Genomic DNA, 27,017 nt, shown 5'->3' with positions numbered 1-27,017 from the left:
ACTGTCACTACCCATATTCCCCTTCCTGCCAGCTAGGTTGGATAATTTGGGGTCTCGAGGGTTTCAGCTCACCGCTGAGGAAAGTTTCGCCTTAAAGTGCATCTGGTTACTGACATTCTTGTTGTCAGTTCTCTTGGCTCGGAACATGCCCGTGTCTGGAAACTCTTGTTCAGATAGCACTTGGTTGGCATCCCCACCCCCTCAGATGTCCTTTGTTGTGATGAGGCTCTTGGTTTGTCTTCCCGATTGAGCTTCTCTGTTCAGCCTCTGTGGTTCTTGTTTGTGAAGCTGCTTGTTAGGGCTGGAGCTTGTGGGGAAGTTGTTTCTGCAGAAGCCTGGTGAGTTTGGGCTTGGCAGTTATATAGACTGTGTGTTCTGTTATCTCCTCTCAAATCTATATTGTCATTGTGTTTCTGGTGTTCCCTTTGAGGTCAATTGGCTTCCTGATAGTTAAGAATATGTGTACATGGATTCCGATTGATGTTGAATGCCTGATATCTCTGTGAATGAATATTGATTGAAGTTGAATGTCTGGTATTTGTACAGGTTCCAAAATGTCGGGGTTAGATAGCCCGAAGTGGAAAAATTAGTTTCAGTCTAGAGTGTTAGGTCTGGTTGATTGTTCCCTTGGAGTGGAGGTGTATTTTGGAATTCCACGTTGAACGATAGTTCCAGAATGAAGTTATTCTGGCTCTGTGTGTATTTGCTGCAGCCAGAACTCAGGCTTTTGTCCATTATTTTAGATATTAGAAAAGTTCAGGGTCTTGTCTGGTATTTTAGATGATGGGGATTTTTGCTCAATCTTACACCTCTTGCACTGACAACAGCCAGCTCAGAATCTGATACTGCTGCAATTTAGCAAATAGTGTAGAGGTAAGATCTGGACATGATGAGACACCAGGCCTAAGGGTGCTGCAGCTAGACCAGGATTCAAGTGCCCAAGTACAACTTCACCAAAAGAAGGAAGTTACATGAGTTCTGCTGTAGAATTAGGGTTCAATAGTTGGGTTACAGAAGAAAGCTAATGGTGACACAGCCAGAAATGCTTGGCACATTGGAAAGCTGCTGAAAATCCTGTTGTCGCTGTTGAGGAGCATTAGGAATCTGGCAACAACCTGGCATAGGGTTTTGTGTAGAGGTTGGAAATCATCTGTGTGAGGTCAACATCATTAGAATCACAATGTAATGTCTGATAGTTGCTAGCTCAACTTCTATAACATAGAAATACAGGGAGTCACTCAGATTCTGAGTGTAGTAATGGAATCTTAGACTAAAGTCAAGAAAGATCAACTTGCTGCTATGGCTGGTTTTTATGGATGTGTAGAGTATTGCTGCCATTGTTCCTTCTTGTTTTCAGTGGCAGCAGCACAAGACAGAGTGCTGAAGGGAAGGTAAGGTTGTCTTTTTTTTCCTGTATAAACACTTCCTTCGTGCAGCAGCGGCCTTCTTGTTTTCAGCGGCGGGTGTGTGGAGACAACGCAAGCCAGGAAGGAATTGATATATTTGGGCATTGGCTAAACCCGAAACACTACACGTGTAGTGTCTCCCACCCATCCTCCTCCTCTAACCAAAAAAAAAACTGTGTGGAGGGTTGGTAAGGTAAGGCTGTTTTTTATTCTTCTGGAAATCTAGAGTAGAGGGAAAGGAAGCTAGGGCAGTTGCTTGCTCCTCTTGCAGGATGTGGGAGGTAAGGGTCACTGCTGGTGTCCCCTCTGACTTCACCTGCGAGAAGTACACCCAACTCCAGCTCCTCAAAAACTGTGTTAGGGAACTGGAGCTGGAGCTGAATGAACTCCGGATCATTCGGGAGGCTGAGGGGGTGATAGAGAGGAGTTATAGGGAGGTGGTCACACGCAAGGTACAGGAAAAAGGTAGCTGGGTGACTGTCAGGAAGGGGAAAGGGAACAGGCAGACAGTGCAGGGATTCCCTGTGGCCGTTCCCCTCAATAATAAGTATACCATTTTGGATACTGTTGGGCAGGACGACCTACCGGGGAAGGCCGTAGCGGACAGGTCTCTGGCACTGAGCCTGACCCTGTGGCCCAGAAGGGAAGGGGGGAGACTAGGAGAGCATTTGTAGTGGGGGATTCAATAGTAAGAGGCACGGACAGGAGGTTCTGTGGATGTGAACGAGATGAACGGATGGTATGTTGCCTCCCAGGTGCCAGGGTCCGTGACGTCTTGTATCGTGTCTTCAAGATCCTTAACGGGGAGGGTGAGCAACCAGCAGTCATGGTACACATCGGTACCAATGACATAGGTAGAAAAAGGACTGAGAATGTGAAAAACAAGTACAGGGAGTTAGGTTGGAAGCTGAAGTCCAGGACAAACAGGGCACTTATCTCTGGATTACTACCAGTGCCATGTGATAATGAGGTAAGAAATAGGGAGAGAGTGCAGCTAAACACGTGGCTACAGGGCTGGTGTAGGAGGGAGGGCTTCCACTATGTGGATAATTGGAGCACATTCTGGGGAAGGTGGGACCTGTACAGTAAGGACAGGTTGCACCTGAACCGGAAGGGCACAAATATCCTGGGAGGGAGGTTTGCTCGAGCTATACAGGATGGTTTAAACTAGATTGGCAGGGGGTGGGGAACCAGATTTATAATTCAGAGGATGAGGTATTCAGCCTTCCAACAGACACAACAGGGAGTGAGGTTGTTAATAAAGAAATGCGGTCGATGGAGCGTAATTGTGGACACAGAGATGGTTTGAGGTGTGTATACTTCAATGCTAGAAGTTTCAGAAATAAGGCGGATGAACTTAGAGCATGGGTCAGTACTTGGAAGTATGATGTTGTGGCCATTACAGAAACTTGGGTAAGTCAGGGACAGGAATGGTTGTTGGATGTTCTGGGATTTAGATGCTTTAAAAGAAATAGGGACAGTGGAAAAAGAGGCGGGGGAGTGGCATTGCTAGTCAGGGCTAGTATAGCAGCTACTGAAAGGCAGTTCGAGAATGATATGTCTACAGAGTCAGTTTGGGTTGAGGTCCAGAACAAGAAAGGAGCAATCAATTTGTTGCAGGTTTTTTACAGAGCCCCTAATAGTTGCAGAGAAGTGGCGGAGCGGATTGGGAGGCGGATACTGGAAAGGTGTAGAAGTCACAGGGTTGTAGTCATGGGTGACTTCAACTTTCCAAATATTGATTGGAAACATTTTAGTTGTAATAGTTTAGATGGAGCGGAATTTGTCCAGTGTGTTCAGGAAGGATTCCTGACACAGTATGTAGATAGACCAACACGAGGAGAGGCCACTTTGGATTTGGTGCTTGGCAATGAACCGGGCCAAGTGTTAGACCTGTTGGTAGGAGAGCATTTTGGCGGTAGCGATCATAACTGAGTTACTTTTACAATAGTCATGGAAAAGGATAGATACATACAGCAGGGTAAGGTTTATAATTGGGGGAAGGGTAATTACAATTCTGTTAGGCAAGAACTGGGTAACATAAAATGGGAACAGATGCTGTCAGGGAAGAGCACTATAGAAATGTGGAGATTGTTTAAGGAATGCATACTGCGCGTGTTCGATATGTTTGTCCCGAGCAGGCAGGGAAGATGCGGTCAAGAGAGGGAGCCTTGGTTCTCGAGAGAGGCCGAACGACTGGTTAAGAGGAAGAAGGATGCTTATGTAAGGTTTAGGAAACAAGGATAGGAAAAGGCTCTAGGGGGATACAAGTTATTCAGGAAGGAGCTGAAGAAAGGGCTTAGGAGAGCTATAAGGGGGCATGAGAAAACCTTGGCAGATAGAATCAAGGAAAACTCCAAGGCTTTTTACACGTACGTGAGGAGTAAGAGAATGACCAGAGACAGGGTAGGGCCGATTAAGGATTGTAAAGGGAATTTGTGCACGGAGCCTAACGAGATAGGAGAGGTCCTTAATGAATACTTTTCTTCGGTATTCACAACTGAGAGGGACCTAGTTGTAGGGGAGGACAGTGTGAAACAGGCTGGTAGGCCAGAGAAGGTCGCTGTTAGTAAGGAAGATGTGCTAGGAATTTTGAGGAAGTTGAAGATAGATAAGTCCCCCAAGCTTGATGGGATTTATCCAAGGATTCTGTGGGAAGCAGGAAGAGTTCGCAGGGCCTCTGGCAATGATCTTTTCATCTTCACTGTCCACAGGTATAGTGCCAGAAGATTGGAGAGAGGCAAACGTCAGTCCCTTGTTCAAAAAAGGGAATAAGGATAATCCCGGAAATTACAGGCCTATTAGTCTTACGTCAGTGGTCGGCAAATTATTGGAAAGGGCTCTGAGAGATAGGATTTATGATCACTTGGAAAGGCACAGTTTGATTCGTGATAGTCAGCATGGATTTGTGACAGGTAGATCATGCCTCACAAACCTTATTGAATTCTTTGAAGAGGTGACCAAACACATGGATGAAGGTAGAGCAGTGGATGTGGTATAGATGGATTTAAGTAAGGCATTTGATAAGGTTCCCCATGGTAGGCTCATGCAGAAGGTAAGGAGGCATGGGATAGGGAGAAATGTGGCAGATTGGATTCAGAATTGGCTGACCCTTAGAAGACAAAGGGTGGTAGTGGACGGAAAATATTCAACATGGTGCTCAGTTACAAGTGGTGTACCACAAGGATCTGTTCTGGGTCCTCTTCTATTTGTGATTTTTGTAAATGTTTTGGATGTAGGAGTGGAAGGGTGGATTAGTAAGTTCGCGGACAATACAAAGGTGGGTCACGTTGTGGATAGTGCGGAGGGCTGTTCTAGGTTACAAAGGGACATTGATAGGATGCAGAGCTGGGTTGAGAAGTGGCAGATGGAGTTTAACCCTGAAAAGTGTGAGGTGATTCATTTTGGAAGGAAAAGCTTGAAAGCAGAATACAGGGTTAACGGAAAGATTCTTGGCAGTGTGGAGGAGCAGAGGGATCTTGGGGTTCATGTTCACAGTTCGCCGAAAGCTGCCACCCAGGTGGATAAAGTTGTTAAGAAGGCGCATGGTGTGTTAGCTTTCATTAATAGAGGGATTGAGTTCAAGAGCTGTGAAGTTATGCTCCAGTTATACAAAAGCCTGGTTCGGCCACATCTGGAATATTGCGTCCAGTTCTGGTCACCTCATTACAGGAAAGTTGTGGAGCCATTGGAAAAGGTGCAGAGATTTACCAGGATGTTGCCTGGAGTGGAGGGTAGGTCTTCCGAGGAAAGGTTGAGAGAGCTAGGGCTTTTCACTTTAGAGCATCAAAGGATGAGAGGTGACTTGAAAGATGTGTTCAAAATGATCAGAGGTATAGATAGAGTAGACAGCCAGAGACTTTTTCCTAGGGTGGAGGAGCTATTACGAGGGGGCATAGTTTTAAAGTGAGTGGAAGTAGATTTAGGGGAGACGTCAGAGGTGGGTTCTTTACTTAGAGAGTGGTAGAGGCGTGGAATGCATTGCCGAAGACGGTAGTGGAGTCGGCCTCATTAGGGGCATTTAAGCGGCTATTAGATAGGTATATGGACGATGGTATAAGGTAGAGGTGGAGGTTAGATAGACCTTAGGATCAGGGTAAAAGTTCAGCACAACATCATGGGCTGAAGGGCCTGTACTGTTCTATGTTCTATGTTCTGGATACCAGTGTTAAGAAAGGAATTTGCAGAATCTCATAGCAGCCCAGCAATCTACACCCAACAGATTACCAGGTTTGCTAAAGTATAACCTGAGGTTGTTGCAGTGGCTCTATGGTAAACACATCTGTAGTACGCTCCCAAGAATATAGTTATAATCTTCTCACCAGTTAAACTCAGCTAGTGCCCTTGCTGTTGCTGTCAGCGAACTCAGAAAGCTGCTACTCATGCCAAGATGGTGCAGTCCATTAGCTCTGTTTCAGGTTCCAGTAGTAAGAGTTTATAGAAATCAGCTGCAGTTAGAAGTATATTTATTTCTGCACATATTCTTTAATGAAAAATACAGCAATATTTTTTCTCTTTGAAATGCTTTTCTTAATGCATTTGTAGCAGCTCTAACATCATACACACCAAGTTGGATAATAAATGATGAATTATAATTTAACATGTGCCATTGTTTTGCCATTTTCTGAGAAATAATTTGCGCTTAGAGATCATTTCCCTGCTAGTGAAAGCAGTGCAATAATAGCCATTGTATAGAGTTTTTACAGTTTCTGCATTTCCACTTGTATGAATTTAATCCATTCATCCCTATTCCATATTTACATATCTATGCAATGAATAATCTCAATCACGTATGGCTCTTTGGGGCTGGGTTTTCAATTTCTTCTGGGATCCAGAGCACAAGAGGCCGAACTTTGAAAACACTCCTCCCGAATAATGTGTCAGTAACTTCACACTAAGCTGTAACTTCAGGACATGTGGGGTGGGGAAAAGGCTAGTTGGTATGGTAATTAGAATGATTAATTTTAGAGGGCATTTCAACTTAGATGCCATAACACTGTAACAGACCAATGATTTAAAACAATCAAAAGATTTCTGGGTGTCAGTCAGCAACAAATATTTTAAGCCCGCAAATTAGATTGTTTTCATGTCAGTTGATTGCCATTTTGGAGGAGGTGAACAATGAATAATTTTGTTACCCATGGTTTTAAGGAAACATCCCAAACACAGAGGTTCAGTTGTCTTTATGCCTGTCTCTCTTATTCAATGTCTATCAGTTACACACACCATACACACATGCAACATAACAGTACCCCAATAGTTAGCTTATCCAATTTGGTTAACCTAATTTGGAATAGTTTCAAAGTGGCCCTATCCTTAGTCAGTAAAACTGTGTTTATTATTGTCCATACTTTAGGGATCTGAGGCAATTGATTACCCTCATTCTGAAATTATTTTCCTTATGTAATATAATGTTATTTTACATATTTTATAAAATACCCCAGTTTGTAACCTTGTCTCAATCAAGTTACTAATAGTTTCAATTATTAAGGTCAAATATTGATCGAAAATTGTTGGGACTGCCACTTTCAAAGAATTATCTGCAGTTCCAGTCAGTACAGAATAAACATCTTATTATAACTATTGAAGGATTTCAGATGACAACAGCTATTATGAGTGGATGGAGGAATAGGATAATAAAGGTAATTTATGTAAATTGAATGTGTTTAGACTATAAAAAAAGATTTAACGTAAAATGTTTACTCATCTGGATTAAGTACTCTGCAAGTCTATTTCGGGCTATTTCACATCAACTAGAACAGTGGCACAAAAGGACATGGGCTGTACTGATAGAATTTTAAATTAAAGGTACACAGAAATGGGAATGGGTTTGGATGTTGGCAGAGGACTAAAGCCCCCCAAACATGGTGTCAGATCATCAACTGAGATATTTCCACTCACTTCCCAATTTAATCCAGGAATGTTTGCAGGTCAATGGGAAATCCCCAATGGAGCTTTCAGGTTAGTGATTAAAATGTTTAAATCCACAGTTAAATCAGTAAATCCTGCATTGAGGGCACAGATTTCCAGTACTGTGGGGATATAACCTGGGTCAACCAATTGGAGCACAGCAAAGAATTTTGTTCAGTGAAACTGACAGGTTATGAGATCTAGAAGGAATTAAACTGAATGCCTACAAGTAAGTGGTCCTATTTCTATTGTCAACAAAGAGAAAATATTACATAGTAGTAATTGTAATACTACAGGACCTGATTAATGCGATCCCTGGTTATGTGACCTTTGATTAGACTGTAAAGTTAAAGGAGTAATTCTGATCATAAGGAAGGTGTAGTCTTTTCACTGTGGTATCTGGTGATGCTGAACACAAAACAATCTTTGATAAAGCATTGACACATTTATGTTCATACCACCCTCCTGCGACAGGAGGGAAAACAGTCATTTATGGTTAATTCTGGAATCTTTTGTCAAAATTTGCTTTTTGACCACAGAAGGTGGTCAGTTAAGTCTAAGGGAAACACATATCTATCGACTACTTTCCTAAAAACCTTTCTTTTGTCTTCTACATGTGCTGCAGTTACTCTTTTCCACAAGTAAAGGTCATTATTAAATTATAATAGAAACCATGATCATTTTCATAAGTCAATTACAAACAATCAAATTCTATCTTGCGAGTATTAACTGTAATCTGAGAACATATTGGAATCATGAATTGTATGGTAAATAAAATGTAACTTTCTTTTACAATACAAGTAACATCATTGTAAATTGTTAAAACTTTTGAGGCTAACATTTCATGTTATATGATGGGTAATTTATTCCATACTGCACCACTACTCAACGTTGTGAATATCTTGTCTTGATAGCTGAGTGCAGTGTCAACTAATAAACATGGCTGATGAGCCAAAATTGATGTTATATTCATTCTTTTTTTATCTAATGCACTAATTCTAACTTGAAGTTTCAAGTAGACCTGCTTAAAAGCAATCCAAGTACTTACCTTATTGGCCAAACCCAGCAGGCATCCCCTTTATAAACCATTGGTAGACAGGGTAGGTCTGCAACTCGGTATTGCTGGGAATATTTTATCCAGGTGTTAAGTCCTTTATTTAAAAAGACAAAGCATCTAACACTTTTTTTTTGTGTCTACACCAATATGATTAGTATCTGACATCTGATTCCTAACGATCATGCTTTTCCTTCATGCCTTTTTGAAGCACCAGGAGACCATGTAGTACACAAAATATGGGCTCTAGTCTATTTAAATTAGCATCTTGGCCAAGAAGTTCATGGTGTTCAGATTTTTGGAAAGTATGATCCAGGGTAGGAGATGATTAAATTAATTTGGATTTCAGTTTTGTTGAAGAATCCTAGTTATATAGAACTGTGTGATTAAATTATTTTGAAATGCACATTTCAGGGTGGCTTAAATCGTTGTGATACTTTTAAGGCAAGGTTTGAAGAGCTCCTGCATCTGGTAAGGGAACAAGGAAAAAATATCTATTGGCTCTTGATGAGAAATTGCGATTTTTTAAAGTTCTACAACACTGAATCATTGGTGTATCAAAACATACTTTTATAATAAACAAGTTGTATCTAACAAATTATTTACAATATTTTATACATATTATGCTAAACTATTTTACTCAGTTTGTTTAAACCTGTAAATATATTAAAGATCGTGGTGGTAATGTTATGGAATAGCAATCCGGAACTGCAGACTTATGTTTTGGGGACATGGGTTTGAATCCCACCATTGCAGATACTGAAATTTGTTTTTTTTAAAATCTGGAATTAAAAGTTAGCCTAATGGCAACCATGTAACCACTGTTGTTTGTTGTGGAAACCCTCTAATTCACTAATATCCTTTAGGAAAGAAAATTTGCCATCCTTACTTGGTCTGGCCTACATGTGACTTCAGACCTACAGCAATGTGATTGCCTCTGAACTACCATCTGGGCAATCTGGTATGGGCATTGAATATTGGCTTGGCCAGTGACACCCACGTCCACTAAAAAAAACAAAAGCTTTACCTTCCTGAAACATTATAGCTTTCTTCATTGTAGACAACAGTCCCCTTGTGATGAAACAATATGTCATTTAACTCATTACAAACAACATTCAAGGACATCAGTAACAATATATATTGCAACAATTTATACACCTTCATCTTCTTGCATTACTTGAATTTTTACATTTACTTTTAAGCCAACTCTGAAATCCTCGAGTTAAGTGATTTAGCAATTTACTGCATTGCTTGAATACATGCAAATATTTCTAATTCATATGTGTCATTGTCTCCCCTTGTATTTGCTGCATATTCTTTTACAGTATGTATACATGGCTCTATCTTTTGAGTCACCCCTCTGCCAGCAGCACCATTGATTAGAAGTTAGGATTGTCCAACTGATGACTACAGCGAGAGAAATGAAGTAAATGGTGACACTTTCCAATAGTGAAATGTTAAGGAAAGCAGTGCCTTCAAGATCAGGAAGACCTCAACTAAAATTTAGGTTGCATTCTTGAATATCACAACTTTAAGTGAATAGCTTTAAGTGATGCATTAATTCCCATAGGAATCAGTATAAACGTCAGAATTCTGCCACTAAAAACTATAATGTAAACAACACATGATCTGTTCATTGCTGCCATAATTGAGAAAACATGATTTATGGATCATAGACTTGAACTTCCTTATTAGATAATTTGTTAATATTCTGCCACTCACAGTTGTTTTGATTTGGTGGTTTATTTATATGGTTAGCAGAAACCTTAATGTTATTGTTTGAACATATGCTATTTAGAATACTGTCCATCTGACATAAACAACTATTGATTGAGAGACATGAAGACAGCTCAACATAACATGTACTCATTTGGAATAGTAAAATAGGTGTACATGCTTAGTAATTAAAATATATTATATTAATTCAAGTTTTTGTTGGCTTTATTTGTCAGAAACTGAACAATTACAGTGCCAAGGAAGATACACAAGGACACTATCAGCCTCGTGTTTATCAGTATGAAGGTGGAGAAAGCATAGCATCATCTCTTGATTCCATTGCTATGGCTGAAAGTGATGCTGGATTCTGCTACCTGGATAACTTGGAAAATTGTTTCATTCCACTGGCCAAAATTTGTCAACAAAAAGATTTAAAATAAATTACTGTTAATCTTTCCCAAATTAAATTTCATTCAACTGCAGCAAATATCACCTTACTTCATATCACCGTAAACATCTGTTAAAATTTTGAAACATGAAGTCTAGATATGTCACCCGTTTAGCTATTTTTTTAAAGTTATTATTCTTTACTGATATCATAAATGACAAAAAAATCCATGGCTTATTTTTATTGGAGTACAAATTAAATATTAGTTAAAATAAGGACATATTGCTGAATTACTAACACAACCCAAATAAAATGATTGCCATTAGATGTGATTCCCTAGCACTTGCTAAACAATCCTAAGTGTGCTAATAGATATACTAACAACCGATTTCAGTTCATCAGTTGAGCTTGAAATGTGGCTCTTTATCGCTTGATGGAAGTGATGCAGAGACCCATTCTCTGTAAAAAAAAAGGAACTTGTGCTTTTTCGAAATATCTAGAAACACGGAGAGTCTATTATTTAGTACTGCTTTCTTGATGTCAATGCCTTGGCCAATCAGAGGTGGCATACTACCCAACTGTTTGTCTCTTGTATAAATTGTGATGACCAGAAATTTCACATTCTTACATTTGTCCTGATAAGTGCATGACCAAAAGTTACTGCACCGCGTCTCTATTTTTGTAATAATAATCAAGGGAATCCTAGAGGGATATGGTTCTTAATGGCCTTTATTATTTTTAATGTTTTAAATACTTTTTATGCATTGAGTTTTGTTAGCTTTACTCCATACTTTGAAATTTTTTATTATTAACCATTAAAGAAAACAACTTTTTTTGAAATGTTGTTTTAGACAATGCTTTCATGGCTGTATTGATTAAATGTGAATCAGGCATATCAAGCAAGCCACAGGCTATTGTACAGAGCTTGACACATCTGCATACAAATGATCTGGGTGAAGTACCTTTACGTACAGTATGAGAGGACAGACTGTTACTAACCACAGCTAATTTACAACATAGGGGCAATGTTACCAAAAGATGTCAAAAACAACTACATTCTTAATTCAATAGCTGGATATATTCCTGTCCAGCATTACAATGTCAGTTATTGTGTTGCTCAGGGATATGCATTAAATGCATGACTGATGAGGCAGGCAATTTCACCTTACTGATTATGTAGCATAATTATTCAGTTTCATCACAGACGGTTGGCATACACCTCACCGAAAGCCCTGTGCAAAGCTCATATTGCTTATTGTGTGCTATTGAACTATTGTGCTATTGAATTTGTGTAGCTTCCAATGAAGATAGTAGATTAGTTTGCTGGTGCAGAATTAAGGATTGTGCAGCACTTCTATCTGTCTTTTTGCTGGAATTCACTGATATGGTTTTCCACTGCATAATATGTGTGGGCAAAAATTATTTATGAAATAAAAAAGTACCTAAGATAATACATTGTTCCATGTCAATATATATATTCAATTCCTGAGGACACAGTACTACCAGGTTTTAGTGCATGTCATGAGCTGCCTATATCACAACCCACTGACTATGCAAACTTTATGAGGAAAAGTTTATATTCCCAAATTCACTGAACCAAATGCTTCAGCAGAATTTTGATGACATTTTTAATTACAGTTTTAAAAGCAATTTGCAAAAGGTTTAGAGAGTTTATGTTGAATATTGATTCTATTTTTTAGCATTTGTTAAGTGGTATGAAATTTATGTAATAATAGTTTAGCTGTAATAAGCATTATCCTTACTTGAAATGAAATCACAATTAGAGTCATAGATTCATGCAGCTTGGAAGCAGACCCTTCAGTCCAACTAGTCCAGACCAATCCAGTTCCCAAACTAAACTAGTCCCACCTCCCGGTGCTTGGCCCATATCTGTCCAAACCTTTCCTATTCACAAACTTTTTAGATGTTGTAACTGTACCTGCATCCACCACTTTTTCTGGCCTTTCATTCCACACACAAACCATTCTCTGTGTAAAAAAGTTGTCCATCATGTCCTTTATAAATCTTTCTCCTCTCAACTTAAAAATATGCCCCCTAGTTTTGAACTCCCCCACCCTAGGGAAAAGATCTTTGCCATTCACCTTATCTATGCCCCTCATGATTTTATAAACCTCAATAAGGTCACCTTTCAACCTCCTACGGTCCAGTGAAAAAAAGTCCCAATCTTTCCAGTCCATTTTTATATCTCAAACCCTCCATTCCTGGCAACATACTGGTAAATCTTATCTGAATCCTCTCCAGTTTAAAAAATATCCTTCCTAATACCGGGCAACCAGAACTGCACTTAGTACTTCAGAAGAGGCCTCATCAACATCCTGTATAGCCTCAACATGATGTTCCACCTCCTCTACTCAAAGGTCTGAGCAATGAAGGCCAGCATGCTAATTGCCTTCTTAACCACCTGTGATGAAAATTTCAAAGAATTTTGAACCTGAACTTGTAGGTGTCTCTGTTCTACAACGGCACCGAGGGCTCTACCATTAATTATACAAGTTCTGTCCTTGTTTGTATTACCAAAATGCAATACCTCACATTTATCCAAATTAAACTCCGTCCGCCACTCCTCAGTCCATTTACCCAATTGATCAAGATCTCCTTCTTGACTGTCCACTACAGCTCTCACGCCATAATGCAGGCATCCTAAGATGACCTCAGGAAGGCCAGAAACTCTTCATAGAGCAGAAGGGCAAAAGCTCGCTTGATCTTGATTTTCAGTAAGAGTACAGACCGTGACAGTGTGGCCTCACAAACCTTCTGACCTTTTGGGGTTTTAAGCAGCAGATGTCAGAAACATAACCACAGGGATAAAAGGTTTGTGGTAGCCAAGTGTTCATAGCGACTTCACTTTTTGAATCTTCATTGTTCTCCATCAAAGGGCAGAGTGCAGAACGAGTTGTGACCCCGCTTAAAAGGTTTCTCACTGGGGGATGTGGCCCACTTTCGGAAAGGAGAGAGTGCAGGCTGTGGTCCTTCTGTGGTGCAATGCCATTGGGGGAAGTGCCCCAGATTTAGTCAGATCTTCATCTTAAATGGGAGATCTCTTATTTTTAAACCATGTCCCCTAATTATGTCTCATTTACAAGGGGAAGCATCAAACAGTGTCCACTCTGGCAAGTCCCCTTGCAATTTTGTATGTTTCAAGAAGATCACTTCTCTTCCTTCCAAGGTAATCCCTTCACTCCAGGAATCAGTTAAGTGAACTATCTCTGTATTGCTTCTAATGCAAATACAACCTTTCTCAAATAAACTACCCAAAACTGTACACAGTATTTTATATGACCTCACCAATGTCCCATAAATTTGTAGTGTATTTTCCTTACTTTTACTTTTCATTTCCCTTGCATTTACAGCAATGATTTATTTCCCTTCCTTGTTTTTACCTGCATTTTTTATGATTCAAATAACAGGTCATGCCAAGCCTCGCTGTACCATGGAGTTTTGCAATCTTTCAGCATTTAAGTGAGGTACTGCTTTTCCATTCTTCCTGCCAATTGACAAATTCACATTTTTTTTGCATTACAAACTGTCATTTTTTTGCTTGCTCACTCTCGCCATCTAATTCTGGAAATACTCAGCAAGTGAAGCAGAATCTGTGGAGACAGAAATAGCTACTGAAGTGGAAAACAGCTGCAGCCATTTATGCACTTTAAGTTCAAATAAGCCATTTTGCACTTTGGTTTTATATGGAGTGTATTATGATTATTTACACAGATGTCAATTTCTAGTTCTGATATGATTCCAAATACATGCATTGCATGCTGTCATTGATTTAGTGCATGGGGTTTTCTTTTTTAATTAATTAAGTTGATTAAGTTTCAGTTAAGTTGATCAATGTCAGCCTTGGCTGCATTATATCACGTTAACTTCTAACTCAGAAAATTGTGTCAGCTCCAAATCAGAGCATCAAAATGTTCAAGCCTGATACTTTTTAAAAAAGCAGCAACAGGCGAAATAAAAGGAAAGAAAAGCCAAAACAAGAGAAAAATAAAAGATAAGAGAAGGAAAATTGGTAAAAGAAGTCAACAAACACTGCGCTTTTCTCTAGAGTCACAGAACAATACAAGACAGAAACAGATCATTTAGTCCATTTGTCCCTACCAACTAGGTATCCCAAACTTAACTAGCTCTATTTGCCTGCATTTGGTCCATATCCCTCAAAACCTTTCCTAATTATGTACCTATCCAAATGTCTTTTAAATGTTGTAATTTTAAGAAAACACAAAGACCTGCAAAGAGAAATTGAAGGCAAACACTTAATTATGGACTGGCTCATGTTTGACAGTCTGTCAGAACTATAGATGGCCAGCTACAACAGCTCAATAATATGACCATCAGTGGATGGCCTGAATGCATTCAACAGCTCCCCAAGCTGGTATGTTCATTCTGGTCATTCAGCGTTGAATTAGGGCTCTCCAAATGTGTAACTGTCAAACACAAACAAATGATAATTTTCCCAGTGCCCCATGAAGGTGTGCTGGAACATATAAATCTAGATAACATAGACATGGAAAATAAATGAAGAAATTGTAAAGATTGATGTATGAATCCACATGATGACGAGCATCACATGACTAATCAAGTTGTGTGCGACCTGTTGATTCGGTCGACCTCAACGATCCAAGAGAACCTTTCTTCCACACTAAAGTCCTTCTCAGCCATGGTGCAAGATTGTGACTGGTATTTCCATAGATGTGATTATATTCTGGAAATTACTACTTCACCAATTTTTCTTGTGTGCAACATACCAGAGATAGAACTAGTACAATATTTGTTGATTACCTTATTCAGTATGGTCTGTGTACTTCACAAAATTGTGTTTGACAACAGTCAGCAATGCAAACCCTTCTAAGATGTGCAGGAAATGGAGTGTTCAATGGTTTATTCTTCTCATAGAATCCGTACAGTGTGGATACATGCCTTTAGGCCCAACTACCCCTCCAAAGATTATCCCACCCAGACCCATTCCCTGTAACCCTACATTTCCCACGTCTAATCCACCTAATTTACACATCCCTGGACACTATGGGCAATTTAGCATGGCCAATGCACCTAACACATGCAGCTTCGGACTGTGGGAGGAAACCGGAGCAACTGAAGGAAACCCACACAGACGCAAGGAGAACGGGCAAATCCCACAAATTCCACACAGATAATTGCCCAAGAATGGAATCGAACCGGGGTCCCTGGCACTGTGAGGCAGCAGTGCTAACCACTGTGCCACCCTCTCCATACTACCATCAGTTGAATTGTCTTGTGGAATGCACTATTTGTTCCATAAAATCACTGTCATTAAATGTAGAATGACTTGTCAAATATTTCAGATAGCTATGTTAAATCTACATGTTACTCCTCTAGGAAACAGTATACCTTCAATGACAGCTTTCTTGTTTCTGAGATAGAGCCAGACAGTTCTTTCCTTCCGTACAATCATCATCCAATAATAAGTGCATGGTACATTGTTGGGAAACAGGAAGAAACTGGTGCAAAAACATGATCAATGAGCGTGCAGACCATTATCCAAACTTGACCCAGAATAAAGTATACGTGTTTAAGATTATGTCTCAAACTCATGGGTTTATGCAAAGATATTATGTCTTTTAATCTAGTTGCCATTATATGACATGATCATGAACAATGGTCAAGTCTTTCAAAGAAATAGGCAATTTATCTGAACTGGATATCGTCAAGCACACATTACACTGGATAATGATTTGTTATTAATGATATCATGCCAGAGAACAACAGCTTATTTATGACTAATTTACATGTCTATCTGTGACAGCAGACCACACATTGCTGACTGAAGCTACACTGCCAAGTCATGATAATGGCATAAGAGCAGTTCTGGTTATTTGATGTATGAACTAAGGCAATATCTGAATGTATAGAGATGGCTATGTATATAACTGTATATGCATCTTGGTTCATGTTATCAGAAAAGGATTTCCATTTCTTAAAGGAAAAAGGTGGGCATTGTACTCTAGCACAAATTCTAGACCATACGCGAACTATATTTTGAAGAGTGCGGTGTTTTTTTAATTCATTTATTGGACATGGGCAACACTACCTGGCCAGCATATATTGTCAATCCCTATTTGCCTTAGAGAATGTGGTGGTGAGCTGCCTTCTTGAACCACTGCAGTCTACCTGCTGTTGGTTGTAATAAAGAGGAGGTTGACCTCCCTCTGAGAATTAAAACCGAAACACCTAAAGAGAAGCATCTCACCCTATAATCTGTAAAAGAATTGTGAAAAATGTAACCTGTCTTTCGCAGCTTCTAGCGGTTAAACAAAATAAATCCCTGACACTCACTTTACAGTCAACAAGTAACAATTTATTTATCTAACTCTAACATTGAACAAATTAACCACACTATTAACAAACCGAAAAAACCCTTTCTGACTGCTAACTATTCCTGAATAAAACAAGATTCCAATGGAATACAATGATTCCAATAAATGCAAGTCCCACTTATATAAAATAAAAAGAATAGAATTTAGTCTCTTGAAATTATAGCCAACTTACATGTCTTCCGGAATAAAAACAAAGTTGCTGGAAAAACCCAGCAAGTCTGGCAGCATCCGGTTTTGGTTTTTATTTATGTCTTCCGGAATGTTCTGTGCCTTCCCTGTCGAATGTTCCATCAACAATGCCTTCTCCGTCAATTGTTCTGTCAGGAATATTAACTAGTTGTGCCATCGGTACCTTTGTTCTTTAGATGGTGCCTTCTGTAAGAATTACAGAAGACTGTGAGAGCAAGCATTTCTCTCTTGAGAGCTGAGGGCTGTTAACTTTAGCAGCTGGCAGTTAGCTCCCCTGTCTTTCTCCAACTGCCCCCTTCTTTTATACTCCTGATGACCTATCAATTTATTACACTAGGATTGGTCCTATGTTGTCAAAACCATTAGATTTAAATTTAATTGGCTTTTGGTATCTAAGTGTCTGCTTCAAATTAATTGGATAAATTCAAAACTTGTTCTCTTGGTAAAACTGCTGCTTGGCCTGCTAACTATATGGTATTTTGATACAAATGTTTCAATTTGGGTGCTCCCTGTGTACTTGCAAACTTTTAAGCTGCTGCTCACTGACATCCATTTTAAATCTCTAAGCATAGAAAAAGCACATCATCTTTTAAAGGGACCACAGAATGATTTTTCCCCTAAAATTTTACAAACACAAATTTCTAACGACATGCCTCCCAAACCAACTTCGTAACACGGTAGACCACAATGCTGTTAAGGAGGAAATTTGACCCTGTAATAGTGAAGGAATAATGATATATTTCCAAGTCAGGATGGTGAGTGGCTTGGAGAGGAACTTGTAGGTGGTGGTATTCCCACATATCTTCTGTCCTTGTCCTCAATGGAAGTGGTTGTGAGTTTGGAAGGTGCTATTTAAGGATCTTTGGTGAATTTCTGCAGTGCATCTTGTGGATAGTACACACTGCTGCTACTGAGAATTTGTGGTGGAAGGAATGGATGTTTGTGGATGCGATGTCAATCAAGCTTCTTAAGTGTTAGAACATAGACCATAGAACAGTACAGCATAGTACAGGCCCTTTGGCCCACGATGTTGTGCCGAACTTTTACCCTAAACCTAAGGTCTATCTAACCTCCACTCCTACCTTATATTATCATCCATAGGCCTATCTAATAGCCGCTTAAATGCCCCTAATGAGGCCAACTCCATTACCCTCTCTGGCAATGCATTCCACGCCCCTACCACTCTCTGAGTAAAGAACCTACCTCTGACGTCTACCCTATATCTACCTCCACTCACTTGAAAACTATGCCCCCTCGTAATAGCTACCTCCACCCTAGGAAAAAGTCTCTGGCTATCTACTCTATCTATACCTCTGATCATTTTGTATACCTTTATCAAGTTAGCTCCCAACCTTTGTCATTCTAAAGAGAAAAGCCCTAGCTCTCCCAACCTTTCCTCATAAAACCTTCCCTTCATTCCAGGCAACATCCTGGTGAATCTCCTCTGCACCTTTTCCAATGCTTCCACGTTGTTCGAGCTGGTCCCATCCAGGCAAGTGGGGAGTATTCCGTTACACTCCTGACTTGTGCCTTGCAAATGGTGGACAGGCTCAGGGCAGTCAAGAGCTGTGTTATCCACTGCAGTATTCTTAGCCTTGACCTTCTCTTGTATCCACTATGTTTATATGGTTCATCTGGTTGAGTTTTTGGTCAATGGTAAACCAGGCCGATGATAGTGGGGTATTCAGTGATGGTAATGCCATTGAATGTCAAGGGGAGGTAGGTAGATGGTCTCTTATTGCAGATGGTCATTACCTGGTGCAAATGTTGCTTGTCACTTCTTTCATTTTCACTCACTCTCTGGGTAATGGAGTCAGTGTAATCAATTATTAGTGCATAATATACAGTAATACTTATAGCACAGAACCCAGTCTATGTGTGTAAGTCTGTGATACCGTAGCCTTCTAAACAGTTAGTGTTGTAAATAAACTTCTACATACCTTATTCAAAAAGAACTTAAGTTTCATAGTCTTTGTTTCAATAGCTAACAAGAAGTAAACCACAAGTGAAATCACTAAATGTTATACCATTATATAGTAAACAGGATGTTTAGGCCCATATAAAGCACAAAAAGCAAAGACCTGTAGTTGCTGAAAATCTGACACAAAAACAGAAATTGCTGGAGAAACTCAGCAAGTCTGGCAGCATCTAGAGAGAAAGCAGAGTCGATGTTTTGGGTCGAGTGACCCTTCTTCAGACTAAGTTCTGAAGAAGGATGATTGGACCCGAAACATTAACTCTACTTTCTCTCCATAAATGCTGCCAGACCTGCTGAGTTTCTCCAGCAATTTCTATTTTTGTTAGGCCCACATATTCAGTTCAACAATTTATATTACCTTGTAAATATGCTACAAAAGTAAACATTAATCAATATTTTGAGAAGCTTGGAGAGAATTAAACTCACTGTATCTGTTAAAAAAAACCCCTCTTTTTATAGCCTCCTGTATGAATTAAACATGCAAGATTCAGAGTTGTTATTGTCAACTGTTTGTCTAGCTGCCTTCATGAACCTATTTTGGTTTCTATTATTTATGTTCACGGGAAAATGAATATACAAAGTTGCCAGGAGGCAGGGAGTAGTAAGTTGATTGGTGTATTAATCAAACGCACCCATTCTGAAAATCCTGCTAAAATGCCAGCTTACAATGCCAGGAAGGTTCAACTTCAACTTTACATAAGACTTTATTCAGAGCTTGTCATACATCCTTTCCAACATTGTTCTGTGCTCATAGCAGTACAGTTTTATGTGTACCATCTCTTTCTTAAAGAACTTGTAAAATGGCTGCTTGTGGTGTATGTGTGTGGTTTGTGGTAGAGGTCACGTAACTATGCAAACTGAAAAGGACATTTACGTGATTATATTATAATCTAAAAATCTCCCTTTCCGCATCAAACAAAAGAAAACAACTTTGCATTCACTGTTTATAATTGTGAGTTACCTAAGTTATATACTAAACAAACAATTGGCTCAAAGAATGATGTCTTCAAACCAATTCATGCATAACCTGTCGCCAGTTAAGCAAGAGCCAGTCTTACACTTTTTCACATGTATAGTCAACTTGTGATTGTTGAACAACATTTACAGTCTTATGTAAGGTCTTCATCATCTGTTTTGAAGATATCAAGTGTTAACGTGTAGTGTAAGGCTCAAAAAATGATATCTTCAAACAACATCATTAAGGGTTAATCATACAATGAACAATTGAAGTGGAAATGTACATGAGAAAGAGGCCTAATTAAAATAAAAAAACAGCCTGTTTTGGCCACGTGGGAAAACTGCCTGACCTTAAGGGGTGGTGGGAACTATCCACTCATGTAGTTTACTTTGGGCCGTGGACTTTCCCCATTTGTCCGGGTTCGTGAGATCAGTGCTGTAGAACCTGAGATAGAGCTCCAAGTTCCACCTGTCTCCCAGAAGACCCTGATGGGCAGAAAGAAGTGAGACTCACTTGATGAATATGTCTAAAGTAGTTTAAACTAATAGATTTACTCATAAGTTAGCAGACACCTAAGTTGATTGAGCTAATAAATTTGCTTTCAAAGTGCACGTGTCTCCTTTTTGCTCTGACCTTAAAGAACCCATTAGGCACTTCCAGCTGAGCAATACATGGTTCTCATGCACTAACTGTCCGTTCTAACTTGACCCACTTTTGTCTGCTTTTTACACATATGATCCTGAAAGTGTTTAGGGCTTGTGATAGTGCACATGGGAGTTGTCAGCTTTTTCTCCAGTGAATAAAATGCATTTTTGTTCAGTTTTGATATCTTCCCAGCTGGCACAGCTAATTTATGCCTAGATACCTCTTTCCTTTAGTTGCATTTGCTGTGTGCAACAAGGCAATCTTTTCATTCTTTTGATTTCAGCGTCAAATATCCTTTGGGGTCCTACGTTTTAACCCGCTTTGTCCTTGTGCTGTTTGTGTCGATATGGCCTGCTGAACACTGTGCATGGCTATAAGTTCAAGGTTTTGACTTGTTTCTTCTGAGACCAGTCATGGTTTAGACCTGGAATTCCAGATCTCCAGTCTTGCATTGAATTGGGTTCTCAGAATAACTTAACTCCTCGGGCTGAGCATTGTTCCATCACAGGGCCTTAATTTGCCTTTGAGAATTTTACTTTTGGATCTAGTGTAACTTTGCATATGTCTGTAAAGCTCATAATATTGGAGGAAGTCTATCTGGCACTTCATATTCATTGATCGTTTTCTGCTGTCTTCATCACAATGCTTAGAAACCACCTCTCTCCTTTAGACTTGACATTGCCAATCTACTCTAATGTGTAGATTATATTGTCCAAATCTTTGTCAATGTTTTTCTAACACCAATGAATGAAATTTTAGAATAGATATCCAACATCTCTGTAGCATTCACCTCTATAGGCTTTGCAGATGTACTTGTCTGCTTCTTGGCTAAACACTTGCATGCAAACCAGTTTAGATTCTTGCAATTGAAACTTTTTTTCCGCAGGCTGGGCATGCTTTCTTTTTTTTTATGTGAAAACCTCCACAACAATTGCAACATGTTCTACAGCCTTGATTTTTCTGCTGGTACTTCTGTGGATGCCCTTTGCTCTTCTCGACATTGCTGCATTTGGAAGATCTCGTCTGCTTTTCAACACAGTGAACAGAGCTGTTTATCAAATCAGTGTACAGGTATGAGCTGCTTTTCTCCATTGTGGATGAACTCATTTGTTCTCCTGTGTGTGATATGCTTGTTAATTTACAAGCTCAGAGAGTCTGCTTATGTGTATAACTTCTTTGAGAGTCAAATTCTCTTCCCTTAGTCATCATACTGCCATGTAGAATCTCTTATGCATAAGTTAATTCTATCTTCAACAATATCATCTTACTGATGCCTAAATTCACAGGTTCACTTTTACCTTTAATAATGAACATCTACCATTCATAGGTTACATTCACTTAGGTTTCAAAATCTTTGAAGTCAGTTTTGTTTTCATTCTTCAGGGAGATTTAGGGTTGAATATACTTTGGAAGAATCTCTCTCCAAAAGTGATGAGATCATAGCTACTCTGGCTTGTTAATTAAACCTGATATGCAATCTTGTAGTTATAAGTGTAACCTACTCACTCACTAGGGCCACTCAACCACTTCTCTTGGCCCTGCATCGCCACTAGCCACTCTGCCATTGACTTCCATTAAAAGCCTTCCTCCCTTTCCCCTCAAAGCAGAAAAATTGGCCTTAAACTGGACTGAGGCAGCCACGATCACAAGTGGAGTTGGTGGTAGAAATTAGAATCCTAACCCATTATGAGGAGAAAATTTTAAAATTGGCTGGAGATGAGCACAGCAGTTATGTGGGGATGGGATGACCATCTACGCTACTAACCTTGTAAGGTCATTTTGTGTACTGCAATTCTCTCCCATTACTGACAGTGCAAACTCATTCTTAATCCACACAAGCTTTTATCCTTCTTACACAAAATCCCTCTCTTCTTTTATGCGGTCACGAGTGGCACCCAACAAACCTCTGCTCAGAGATGGCCGGGGTCGGAGATCATCAGCTGCACCTCCACCTTTGAGGAACAAGCAACCAACCTTCAGAGGATGAACCAGTAAGCTTTCTGCCTGTAGTCTCCACCAGCTCAGTGATTGTCAGCGCGGTGAATTCTTTGTCTAGATTAGAATCAGGAGCACAATCTGGTGAGTACATCACTGACATATCTCTGCACTTGATCAAAGAAGAAACAGCCCAAGTCTCTGAGATTCAGATGACAGTCAGAGAACAGGCCCCTCCTTAGCCATAGGTAGAGTGGCTGGGGTGTCAGCTACTAATGACTTCATCAAAATACACTGACAGACATTAAGAACTATCATATACATTCCGTGTAGATGCATGAAATGTGTGCGTGCGCGTGCCTGTGTGTGTGTGTGTGCGTGTCTGTGTGTCTGTGTCTGTGTCCGTGTCCTAGTGCACAAAGCTATCTGGCAAAAACACACAAGTCCTAGGTGTCCCTGAGCTCCGAAGTAATGTTCTGAAGAGCTGATGTGGTCCAAACATTGACCTGAGAGCAGGCACTGATGATGTTGTGCGGCTGATGGTTTGCCATTGCTGACTCATGCAGTTGAAGAGTCCATGAGAATGGTGTCTATGGAGCATGCAGAGACATTGTGCTGAATACACAATTGGATGATGGCTGGGCCAAGCATTCTTCTGATTGCAGCAGCCAGGTACCAGCTTTGACTTACCTGTCGGAAATTTGCTCCATTCAATTTCTTAGTGAAAGAGAAGAGAATTGGACGTGGAATATAAATAAAATGAGCTGTGATATAAATGAGATAAAAGTGCAGGAAAATAAGGGAGTTGCAGTTCATTGGCAAGATTCTAAAATTGCCATTTAATGCTCAGGGGGAAAATCACAACATGTTTTCTTGACATTGAGACAAAATTACAGAACATCAGGCTCCATACAGTATTGAGATTGTGGACTAACAACATGCCTTTGAAATCGTTGAGCAGAATGGGAAGTAAATAGATGCACGGTAATTCTGCCAGCTGCAGGAGTCAGCTTTCCTTGTAATTTTCCGAAAATCATTGGATTCTGGAGAAGTACAAGAGGATTGAAAAACTGCCAATGTGACACCCTGGCCAATTAACCTAATATGTATTGCTGGAAAAGTTTTGGAATCAACTATTAAGGGCACAATAGCAGAACATTTAAAAAAATTATAATCTAATTAAGCAGAGTCAGCAAGGCATTATGAAAAGGAAATCATGTCCAACTAATACATTAGAGCTTTTCAAAGAAGTCTCAACCAAAGTTGATAGAGGGAAGCCAGATGTGTTGTATTTGGGCTTCCAGAAGGCATTCGACAAGATAGTTCACAAAGGATCATATCAAAAAGACAAGAGCCCACGATGTTGGAGATAGTACATAGGCATGGATGGGGAACTGGCTCATGGGCCGGAAACAGCGAATGTGAATAACGGGTTCTTTTTCAGATTAGTGACAGATTACCAGTGGGATTGCACAGGGATCAGTGCTGGGACACCACGGCTTTCAATATATTTTTAATGACTTATAAGTGAATTTACCATAGCCAAATTTGCAGATGACACAAAAGTAGGTGGAAAGGCAGGTTGTGAGAAGGATACAGTTTACAGAGATGTATTGATAGGTTAAATAAATGGGCAAAAATTTGGTAAATGGAGTATAATGTGGGAAAATGTGAAGTTGTTCATTTTGGAAGGGAGAGAAAAAGAACAGAAATTTTTTTTAAATAGAGAAAAACTGCAGAAAGCTGCAACACAAAGGGACTTGGGATATTTGCTCATTAAATACAAAAAGATAGCTTGCAGGTGCAGCAAGTAATCAGAAAGGCTAATGGAATTTTGGCCTTTATTTCAAGGTGGTTGGAGTATAAGAGTATGGAAGTTTTACTTGGCGAGATCACATCTGGAGTATTGTGAGCAGTTTTGGTTCCCTTATTTAAGGAAAGATACCATTTCATTGGAGGCAGTTCAGAGAGGGTTTACTTGGATGGTCCCTGGTATGGAGGGATTGTCTAATGAACAAAGGTTAAACAATTTGGGTGGCACGGTGGCTCAGTGGTTAGCATTGTTGTCTCACAGTGCCAGTGATGCGGGTTCGATCCCAGCCTGTGTGGAGTTTGCACATTCTCCCTGTGTCTGCGTGGGTTTCCCCCGGGTTCTCTGGTTTCCTCCCACAGTTCAAAGATGTGCAGGCTAGGTGGATTGGACATGCTAAAGTGCCCATAGTGTCCAGGGATGTTTAGGTTAGGTGGGTTAGACATGGGAAACGCAGGGGTAGGGGAATGGATCTGGGTGGGATGGTCTTTGGAGGGGTGGTGTGGACTTGTTGGGCCTAATGGCCTGTTTCCACATTGCAGGGATTCTATGATTCTATGAAGGTTGGGACTCTACTCACTGGAGTTTAGAAGAATGTGAGGTGATCTGATTGACACATATAGGATTCATAAGGGGCTCAACAGGGTAAATGCTGAGAGGATGGTTTACCTCATGGGAGAGTCTAGTACCAGAGCTCATAGTCTGAGTGTATTCGGATGTCAATTTAAGACTGAGATAAGAAGGAATTCTTCTCTCAGGGGGTTGTGAATCTTTGGAACTCCTTGTCATAGAAAACTGTGTGGGCAGAGTCCTTGATTGTACTTAAGGCTGAAACAGATAGGTTCTTGATCAGTAGGGGAATCAAGGTTCACAGGGAAAGGGCAGGAAAGTGGACATGAGGAATGTCGAATCAGCCACAATCTTGAATGGCAGAACAGGCTTGAGGGGCTGCATAGCCTACTTCTGTTCCTGTTTCTTGAGGTCTTATGTCTTACATGGAAAGCAACACAGAAAATGGTAGCCTGCTGTTGTTCCAATCTTACAAGACAGAGAAGACCAGGATTAATTCCTCTTTGTACAGTTAACATTTACCCTCAATAATTATTGATGCTCAGATGTACCAGAATCACAAAATGCCCAAGACAAATCCTGTAGTGTTAATATCTTGAGGCCCAGCCATTCACAATCAACAATTTGGAGCTGAGGATCAAATGTGATATTTGCAAATTTGCACAAAATACAATACAAAGTGGGAATGTGTGTTGTGAAGAATATGTAAAGTGGCTTCAGAAGGACATTGATAGTGAATGGTTAAGAAAATGTCAGCTGGAATATAATGTGGCAAAAATGTGTGGTTATCTACTTTGGTAGGAGAAACAAGTGTACTCAGTATTTCTTAAAAGGTAAGAGATTGGAAATTGTAGATATATAAAGGGAGCTAGTTTTTCTTGAAGACAAGCCACTGAAGACTAACATACTGGTGCAGCAAGTTATTAAAAAGGCCCATGTAATGATAGCTTTTATTACAAGGGGATCTGAGTACAGTGGTGGTGAAGTCTTCCTTCATTTATATAGGAGTTTGGTTAGATCACACCTGGACTACTGGGAGTAGATTTTGTCTCCTTATCTTGGAAAAGATATTATTGCTACAGAGGTAATGCTTCGGGATGGTGAGATTGGGTGAACTTGTCCTGTATTCTCTAGAGTTTCAATGAATGAGAGGTGGTCTCATTGAAGCTTAGACAGTGTAGATGTAAATTAGATATTTTCATTGTTTGGACCCTCAGGAACAAGGGCATGATTTAAAATTAAAAAGGACACAACTTAGTTCCAGATTTTTTTAATCAATCTGTTCAGATAAGTTTTGAAACGGGTGGGACTTGAACCTACGTCTCTTGACTTAGTGGTAGGGACTCTACCACTGTGCCACAACAGCCCATTGCTACTTAGTTCCGAGGTTAAGGGAAATTATGTACTACTCTGAGGGTTGTCAATCATTGAATTCTCCACCTTAGAGGACTGTGAAGGCTCAGTCTTTGTGTAAGTTTAAGATAGGGATTAATAGAATTTTGATACCATGGCATACAGGGTTATCAGGATGAGTTGGGTAAAAGACATGAAGTTTTCAATCAGCCATGGTTGTAAAGAATGGCAGGGCAGACTCAACAGGCTGAATGGCGCACTCCTATTCTTATGCTCTTACCACAGGGATCAGTTCTTGTGCCTCAGCTTTTCACAATACATAGCAACAGATTGGATGATAGAATTAAATGTAATATTTCCAAGTTTGTTATCACAAAACTCAGAGGAATTGTGAGTGGTGAAAAAAAAAAATTAAAGATGCTTCAAGCCATTTAGACAAGTTTAGTGCTTGGAAAAATGCATGGAAGATGTAGTGTAAAATTGAAAGGTGTGATGTTATCCAATTGATAGGAAAAAGAGAGTGGCTCAGTATTATTTAAATGGTCATAAATTGGGAAATGGTGTTGTACAGAGGGACCAAGCTCAGTGTCCTTGTACACCAGTCATTGAAAGTAAGCATGCAGGTGCACTAAGCAGTTAAGAAGGCAAACAGTAAGTTGGCCCTTATTGCGAGAGGATTTAAGTACAGAGTCAAGTATATCTTGCTGCAGCAGAACCCGGCTTGGAGTATA

The 27,017-nt window shown here is 39.8% G+C and overlaps 1 protein-coding gene across 1 annotated transcript in view; it reads left to right on the top strand.

Moving 5' to 3' along the window:
- LOC109912758 (cadherin-like protein 26) overlaps positions 1-11,314 on the top strand; it is an 81,159-nt gene extending 69,845 nt beyond the window's left edge. The window contains exons 14-15 of the mRNA XM_048608430.1: positions 8,785-8,841; positions 10,323-11,314. Coding sequence (XP_048464387.1) covers positions 8,785-8,841; positions 10,323-10,526 — 261 coding nt within the window. The 3' untranslated portion in view covers positions 10,527-11,314. The remainder of the gene's footprint in view (positions 1-8,784; positions 8,842-10,322) is intronic.
- The last annotated feature ends 15,703 nt before the right edge of the window (positions 11,315-27,017 follow it).

This window comes from Rhincodon typus, chromosome 19 (assembly GCF_021869965.1).
Source record: "Rhincodon typus isolate 14 chromosome 19, sRhiTyp1.1, whole genome shotgun sequence".
In the NCBI taxonomy this organism is placed as follows: domain Eukaryota; kingdom Metazoa; phylum Chordata; class Chondrichthyes; order Orectolobiformes; family Rhincodontidae; genus Rhincodon; species Rhincodon typus.
Note: the sequence above shows the minus strand (reverse complement) of the source record. Positions and strands in the feature narration are given on the sequence as shown.